Source organism: Oncorhynchus tshawytscha, linkage group LG15 (assembly GCF_018296145.1).
Source record: "Oncorhynchus tshawytscha isolate Ot180627B linkage group LG15, Otsh_v2.0, whole genome shotgun sequence".
In the NCBI taxonomy this organism is placed as follows: Eukaryota; Metazoa; Chordata; class Actinopteri; order Salmoniformes; family Salmonidae; genus Oncorhynchus; species Oncorhynchus tshawytscha.
In genome coordinates this window covers 34,635,769-34,644,964 of record NC_056443.1, presented here as the reverse complement: position 1 = coordinate 34,644,964, position 9,196 = coordinate 34,635,769, and the positions used below count along the sequence as shown (strand labels likewise).

The following is a 9,196-nucleotide window of genomic DNA, read 5'->3' as shown; positions in this document are numbered from 1 at the left end:
GATTTGTAGTCATCATTTGTTGTGTCAACATAGTGGTCTCAGATTGGTGGTCATCATTTGGTGTGTCATCTAGTGGTCTCAGATTGGTGGTCATCATTTGGTGTGTCATCATAGTGGTCTCTGATTGGTGGTCATCATTTGGTGTGTCATCATAGTGGTCTCTGATTGGTGGTCATCATTTGGTGTGTCATCATAGTGGTCTCTGATTGGTGGTCATCATTTGGTGTGTCATCATAGTGGTCTCTGATTGGTGGTCATCATTTGGTGTGTCATCATAGTGGTATCTGATTGGTGGTCATCATTTGGTGTGTCATTATAGTGGTCTCTGATTGGTGGTCAGACTCCCTCAGGTGGAACAAATTTAAACTTTTTTCCAATGCTGATTTGAATGTCATTGTGAAAACAGAGAAGGGTCAAAGATAATTTTTCTTTCAAACATCCTTTCTGAATTTAAAAGTAATCCTCAAATAATCATCTAGCTTTTCAAAAGTATCTGGAATCTGATTACAATATTTTATCTGGTAATTTAACAGATTTACAGGTACCGTTGTCTTTGTATTTGACATGTAATCCGTTACTCCCCAACTTGGATCTTTAGTGTTTTGCCAGATTCAATGCTCCAAAATAACTCCAAAACCACATTTACACATTAATACAAGTTTATTTGGGATGTTTTCATTTCTCAACCTTTTTTTCCAAGATGATACATGGCACATAATAACATGTAAACAAATCAAAATAAATGTTTCCTAAATTAAACTAAAAGAATAGTAATTGAGGCCATAATCAACATTAGGAACCTGTAACTGTGGCAACATAGAACAGTAAGATTCCCTATGTTTAGATGAGTCAGAACTTGTTCAATGTGCTTTCTGATCCCAAATGTAATCCCTTACAATGCAATTTGCCCCAGAGTCATATATTTGTATTCCTTTTTTCCTCCTTATGATTGGCCGGTTTAGGTCATCTGATTCTATATCTGTGGTTAAAGGCAACTTCTACCTCAAGCTATCTGACCACTGTCAAAGTTGACAAGATAAACACTCAGTGGTCCTGCAATTACTTATGGTTGTCACATTCGACTAATAAAATGTTCTCAAACATGTTTACGTACCAAATTATTACCACATCACAAGGGAAAGAGTGTGTAACAGCAAATAATGGTCAACAAAACACTTGAGACAAATAGACAAGAAATTGAAAACACAAATTGCAATTTACATTCAAAAGTATGCCTCCCTTTGACAAAACTTTACATTTAAAATCTGAAACATTCCCTTTGATTAACTGAGTGGAATACATTTTTTTTAAAGGCCCATGATTAACCTAATCTAGATTACGATTCGGAAATCAAACAGCCTAATAGGCCGTTCTAAAGGGTTGAGGGCAGTGGTACAAACACAAAGAAATTAATAAAAAGAAGAAAAGAAAAACAAGACAGCATAAGTTCAAAATCCAGCTGTAGTAGAAAGCACATTGTGAAATACTGCACTGAAAGTTTCTGACGTAGAAGGTAAAACAAACACAGACACAATAGTTGATGGTTTGTCGAGCACTGGATATCACAGTAACACCGGATATCACAGTAGCACCGGATATCCCAGTAGCACCGGATATCCCAGTAGCACCGGATATCACAGTAGCACCGGATATCACAGTAGCACCGGATATCACAGTAGCACCGGATATCACAGTAGCACCGGATATCACAGTAGCACCGGATATCCCAGTAGCACCGGATATCCCAGTAGCACCGGATATCACAGTAGCACCGGATATCCCAGTAGCACCGGATATCACAGTAGTACCGGACATCACAGTAGCACAAATGACACAATCTAAAATGTTCAGCAGCCAAAGAGTTCAGAGTGAGTATATTCAAAGTCAGTATATTTTAATCCTAGTATCTGATCCAATACATATGATCCACCTCAATTAATGAATGTACAAATCAACTTAAATGGAACTGCCGGTCTACAACGCTGAAATATTCCCTCATCTTATCCATATAGATAGTTTGTGTGTGAGTGGTACAGTTAGTTAGTTTGTGTGTGAGCGGTACAGTTAGTTAGTTTGTGTGTGAGTGGTACAGTTAGTTAGTTTGTGTGTGAGCGGTACAGTTAGTTAGTTTGTGTGTGAGTGGTACAGTTAGTTAGTTTGTGTGTGAGTGGTACAGTTAGTTAGTTTGTGTGTGAGCGGTACAGTTAGTTAGTTTGTGTGTGAGTGGTACAGTTAGTTAGTTTGTGTGTGAGTGGTACAGTTAGTTAGTTTGTGTGTGAGCAGTTAGTTAGTTTGTGTGTGAGCAGTACAGTTAGTTAGTTTGTGTGTGAGCGGTACAGTTAGTTAGTTTGTGTGTGAGTGGTAGTTAGTTTGTGTGTGAGTGGTACAGTTAGTTAGTTTGTGTGTGAGTGGTACAGTTAGTTAGTTTGTGTGTGAGCAGTTGGGGTTACAGCAGTGTTAACAGTTAACAGCAAGTGACAAAAACACGATGATGGGTGTATTGAGACTGTGAGCTGATACAGTGCGCCCTTTGACCCCTGAGTGGCTCTTCAGAGGGACTGGTAGCCATCTGATCTTTTTCGCCTGCTCAGGAGATAGGCCACCACCACGATGATGATGAGGATAAGGAGGACAATCCCCACAGCAATGGCCACGCGGTAGTCAGCAGGTCTGTCGGCGGGGCAGGGGTCAGCTGGAACACAGAGAAATGGATTTAGGGTCTGAGCTAAGGCTGGATGGAATCGTGCACGGGGACATTTTCGCATTTCACTAACTATGCGCGTGTTAGATATCTAGACAACTGAAGCTATTAATCAATTGTTAAGAGTATTTGGTTTGGATTGGTTTGATTTGTCTGTATTGGTTTGAATCGGTTTGGTGAATCAACCACTGAGGACCAGGGAGGAACAATGACACGAACAGATGAGACATGTTTGTTTTGTTTTTGTAGTAATCTAAAAACCTGTAAACACATACTGGCAATGCAAAACGTCAGAAGACATTTAACAGGTTTGCCCTGAAGTTTAGTATGTTCAACATTGTAATGCAATGGGATACATACATGTGCCGAAGTCCCACTCCTTGGTGATGTTGAAGGCCTGTATCCTGTCCTGGGTGATGTCCAGATAGAGCCCTTTTCCCATGAAAACTGATTCGCTCTTGCAGGAGTAGGAGTGGCCAACCTTAGCGAGGAAGAGATCCAGTGACCCATTTTTGGCGACGTAGGGTAGAGACATTTTGCCGTTGTCTGCAGCATAAAAACAAACACCAATCAAACGTCACCATCACAAATGTATCGTTTTTTGTCTTCGACCACAGGGAAGTGTTGGTGAAAAAAACATTAAAACTTGTTAGTCTACATGGCATTAAAAGGTGTTTGTTTATTCTGGGAACAGGTGCACTACTGTAAATTCCCTATTCAAAGATAAGGCCTTGTTTCAGTCATATGACGCAGACACATATACAGATGTAGGATCCTAATTTGAGCCAGTTTGCTTCAGCAGGAAAATAATCCTGCAGCAACAGGAAATGTGAATTCTTATGTGGATTAGAATTCATGGACATTTTCTGTAGGGGTTGATACATTTTTCTTTAGGGCAAATCAAGTATGAAATTTCAAAGTGGAAATTACAAACGGTAGAAGCACTTTTAAAAGTCAAATACACTACAAGTTTGCATTTTCCTGCATGCAGGAAAATGATCAGTAACTAAAAAAGAGTGATCAAATGAAGATCCTACATCTGTAGATGTGTTGGTGGTTGGTTGTTAACCAAAGCCGTGTTAATATTTACCCTTATATTACACAATCTCTTCCAGAGACTGACATATCAATGCAAACGAGCAACTGATGTGAGCCTATGAAAAAGTCCAAAGTGTCAACCACAAACAGGAACTTTTGGTGGAGAACACATTTACTGCATGAATAACACTGGTTGGGGTTAACACGTTCATCGTTCTATAATGTGTGGTCCACTGCACTGACAGACAGGTTGGAATAAGAATCTCTGTGCCCAGACGGCATAAAACATTACCTCCAGATATTAACGGGTAGGAAAGAGAGAAAGAAACCGTGTCGACATAGACAGCATTTTGGGTGGTGTTCTGAAAAAGACAAGAGAAAGATTTATTTTTTCACACACACACACACGTACACACACACACACACACACACACACACACACACACACACACACTCACGTACACACACACACACGTACACACACACACACGTACACACACGTACACACACACACACACACACACACACACACACACACACACACGTACACACACACACACGTACACACACACACACGTACACACACACACACACACACGTACACACACACACACACGTACACACACACACACACACATACACACACACACACACACACACACACACACACACACACACACACACACACACACACACACACACACACACACACACGTACACACACACACACACATGTACACACACACACACACACGTACACACACACACACGTACACACACACACACGTACACACACACACACGTACACACACACACACGTACACACACACACACACACACGTACACACACACACACACACGTACACACACACACACACACACACACACACACACACACACACACACACACACACACACACACGTACACACACACGTACACACACACACACACGTACACACACACACACACACACACACGTACACACACACACACACACACACACACACGTACACACACACACACGTACACACACACACACACACACACACACACACAAGGAATCACCTAATCAAAAGTTTTGTATTGCGTCACAATGGCAGTAAAGCAATGTTTAATCTACCATAATATATTTTATGACCCTCCTAGTAACATCAACGCTAAAACAATATGACAATATCATGATTTCACAGTACCACTAGACAGTAGCTAGAGAAATGACAACGTTGCAATCTAACCCAGTCCACTAATTCATCACTTTTTCCACACAAGGTTGCTAGAGTTTCCCTAACAGGATGCAGAAATATGTCTTCTACCACCCTGCTTCCCCTTTACAAGCCAATGTTCCCTTTTGAACACAGTCAAACAATTTACCAATTGATCATAACTGTGTAGATTTATTTTTTATTTTTTTATTTAACCTTTATTTAATCTAGGCAAGTCAGTTTAAGAACAAATTCTTATTTACAATGACGGCCTACACCGGCCAAACCCTCCCCTAACCAGGACGACGCTGGGCCAATTCAAATCAAATCAAATTGTATTTGTCACATGAGCCCGAATACAACAGGTAGACCTTACAGTGAAATGCTTATTTTGTGCCGCCCTATGGGACACCCGATTACGGACGGTTTTGATACAGCCCAGGATAGTTACTGTGGAGCTTGATACACAGGATGTCAAAGTGATGTGACAAGGTGAGCTTTATCTAAGGTCAGGACCATGTGACCTGACTAGGAACCTGACTAGGAATAACTTGGGAACATATGTGGCATATAGAGATATAGGGCCCGGAGTTTGTCCAGGCCCGGGTCCCAATGCAAGGAAAACCTCCTGGCCCTTTGATCCAATACTTTAAAAAAAATTTAAAAAACACTGGCACATGTAGAATAACCTCATTTTCATGCATGTCTTGTTTCCCCATACACAAATAACCATTATTCAACATTTTACAAACAGTGTTCGATTAATCATTATAGATCTCCATACATGTAATAAACGGTCAACAAACTACAGGCTAATCTCTATACATGTTGTAAACTCAGGTCATATTCAATAAGGCTCTCAGTAGCAAAAAAAAAAGAAGAAGAAGTTTTCCAACAGAAAGCAAAAAAAAATGAACGATTCTTATTGGACAAGTTCAGGTAGTCTCTCTCTGTTTCAGTACAATTTTCTTCTGTTTGGTGCCTAATGAATAATACCCATGGGGTGGTTGTTCTTTTTCTCAGTGGGTAGTGATGATAGGAGTATCGAAGCCTTTCTTACCTTATTAAACATGAAGGTGATGAAGCCCTCCTTGAACGTGAGGGTTAAGTTGGCCGTGGATTTCTCACAGCCCCCTTTAACATGTGTCTGCACTGGTTGAACGATGAATACCCCTGTCTGGAGAAAATGAACAGATGACATTAGTTGTACGTACACATGTCATACACACACAATGACGTAATGTTGAGGAAACAGATGATTAAAACACAGAGGTGGCTTATGGCCTACCACGTGTCAATATGATGGAGGATGGTAAAACAAAATATCCTGGACCTACAAAACATCAACTGAAAGAGTTGGTAACTCAGTGGCTCAATACATGTGATAAACATGTAATAACTTTGGTGACACTGGGAATTTTTCCCTGTTTTGCAAGCCTCGTATGATGCACTCTCATGGGCAACGCACTTTCAGTAAGTCTTAGTTGGCCCCAATTTGACCGTTAAAATAATCAGCCAATGTGTTCTTGGTGTTTGTCATGAGGCTCACACGGTGCTGTACCTTTCCAGTGTCTTCCACTCTGATCTGCAGGGCCAGCTGGGCCATCAGACACAGACCCTTCTCCGACTTGAGAGTGTAGTTTCCCACGGTCAGGTTAGCAGGAGGGGTGGGCTCCGGTTTTGGAGTGGCAGCAGTGGTGGGAGCAGCTGTGGTGGCATTGGCTGTTGTGGGGGCAGCTGTGGTGGCATTGGCTGTTGTGGGGGGCAGCTGTGGTGGCATTGGCTGTTGTGGGGGCAGCTGTGGTGGCATTGGCTGTTGTGGGGGCAGCTGTGGTGGCATTGGCTGTTGTGGGGGCAGCTGTGGTGGCATTGGCTGTTGTGGGGGCAGCTGTGGTGGCATTGGCTGTTGTGGGGGCAGCTGTGGTGGTATTGGCTGTTGTGGGGTCAGCTGTGGTGCTGTTGGATGCAGTCGTAGTGGGTGTAAGTGTTGTAGTAGGAGCTGCTGTGCTGGTATTATTCTGGGATTCTGTGGTGGGTAATGCAGTCGTAGTTGTAGTAGAGGTTGTGGTAGTGGCAGTGTTGGACGTGGTGCCAAACTCAAAGGGGGGGAAGACAGTTGCAGACGGTTTGGATCTTTTGGTATCCTCTTGAGCAGATGCCAGCGCTTCAGGAGGAGAAAGAACCAATAGTTAAACTTTAATCTTGTTTGCTAAGAATTAGGTGTTGGCTTTAGTCCATGAACCATGCCCTAAAATACATGTGACTACAATCTTTGAAAAATCTTGCTTTCTAGAACCTAAACAGGTTCTTCAGCTGTCCCCATAGGATAACCCTTTGAATGACCTTTTTTGGTTCTAGGTATCACCCTTTTGGTTGCAGGTAGAACCTTTTGGGGTTCTTTGTAGAACCCTTTCCACAGAGGGTTCTATCTCGAAGCCAAAAGGGTTCTACCATGAGGACAGCTGAGTAACCCTTTTGGAACCATTTTTTCTAAGCATGTAGTCTGAAACATGAAACCTGCAACTTGGTGTGGGTTTATCCGGAAGTGCAGAATAGAATATTCCAATGCCTTCCGTGTAGGCTGCAACAACAACCTCGACTTAATGCCGCATTCACGTGCTATAATACATTTGGGGCAGGGACAGAATTAGTATTCATGCATTCTGGTTTAAATCAACTTTATCGTTCACCTTTTGTTATTTAATTGGCTAAATATATAGCGCGTTCGCTTTGTATTCGGAACTATTAGATACTCGGAAATGTCAGACTTGCTAACTGGTTATAGTTAAACACGTGCCGCGTTCAACCAGCTGGCAAGTCGGACATTTCCGAGTTCCAACTACAACATGAACGTGGTTATATTTAGCATATCAAATAATAAAAGGTGAACGATAAAGTTGATAAAAACGAATAAATATTTAGCTATCATCATACCAGAATGCATGAAAACTAATTCTGTCCCTCCCCCATATGTATTATTATATAAATATAATGTATTTTTTTGTATTTTTATTTGTTTTACCTTCTATGAAAGCTCTGTCCTAACGCGGCCGTAACAGAACGATCATCAGAATGAACATTTCAGAATGATTTCTTAGACAACAAATCGAAACTCACATGACCATACCTCAACTAACTCGTGGAAAACAAAACACATAGGCTACTACTCCGTTAACGTGATTAGGGGTATGGAATATGGAAAAATATATGGAAATAAATAGGCTATGTAATATAATGATCAGAAATAACACATGGTTATTGATTTGCAGGGAATTTAACATCAGAGAAAAGAAAGCTTTTTCAACCTCTGAAACAGAAAAATAGGTGGATCCCTTCTTACATCATCAAAATGATCTAAACTCCATATCATTACATTTTGGGGAATATTTTAGTTTTTTTAACCTGAAAACATTCCGTTTGAGATGAGTAGCAGATTGACCAACAAATCTAATTCTATTTAGGAAAATCAGGGGGAACTTACCTGAGACAATAGCGCAGAGTATAAACACGAACAGAAGTACCTTCTTCATTTTGACTGATTCTATTATTCGATTTTCAAACCAATATAATAGCCTACAATGTGTCTGACCCAAACTCTTTATCCCGGAGATGTAGGCTAGCCAGACAAACGACTCCAGCAAAATGGAGAAATGTGTCGATCAGCAGCTGCGTTATACGAAGGAAACGAAACTAAACTAACAAGTTCGAGGAAGTTGGAACTATTCCTCAGTCACTGCACAGTCAGACCACGAGCGTTGAGGTTGAGGTAGATATTGCTCAATAAACTGATGGGGTCCGTGCTAACCGGAAACCATGGGACGTCCCTACTCCAATTGAAGTTGAAATGTAAAATGGTAAGGGTTCGGATAGGGGTTACATTTAAGGTTAGGGTTAGGGGAGGGACGTCCCAAGGATCCCAGATAGCAGTGATCAAACTGATACAGTAGGAATAGGATATGAAGCAGAAAGTAAGAAAACGAAAGTTGGGCTAATATTATACCTAATTATTTTAATTGTGATAAGAACAGACTGTCATTGTCTCGTGTTTTGATGAAGATTATGTTAGACAGAAACAAATCTATAATTTCGGGGACTTCAATAGGCATTAGGTGTGGAAAGTCTCAACCACAGATCATGCAATGGTCTTGAGTTTTACAGCTGCTGGGGTCAAAATCATGTGACAAAAAAAAACAGGAAATAAGTCACACCTCTAAATGGCATGCACACACACACACACACACACACACACACACA

At 41.2% G+C, this 9,196-nt stretch overlaps 1 protein-coding gene across 1 annotated transcript; it reads right to left on the bottom strand.

The window, feature by feature from the left end:
- Positions 1-641: 641 nt before the first annotated feature.
- cd68 (CD68 molecule) lies at positions 642-8,778 on the bottom strand. The gene is made up of 7 exons (XM_042298480.1): positions 8,424-8,778; positions 6,756-7,106; positions 6,504-6,667; positions 6,003-6,119; positions 4,032-4,101; positions 3,062-3,247; positions 642-2,692 (listed from the first exon to the last, which is right to left on the bottom strand). The coding sequence occupies exons 1-7, from the start codon at positions 8,470-8,472 to the stop codon at positions 2,550-2,552; spliced, it is 1,080 nt and encodes a 359-aa protein (XP_042154414.1). The 5' UTR covers positions 8,473-8,778; the 3' UTR covers positions 642-2,549.
- Between the last annotated feature and the right edge of the window lie 418 nt (positions 8,779-9,196).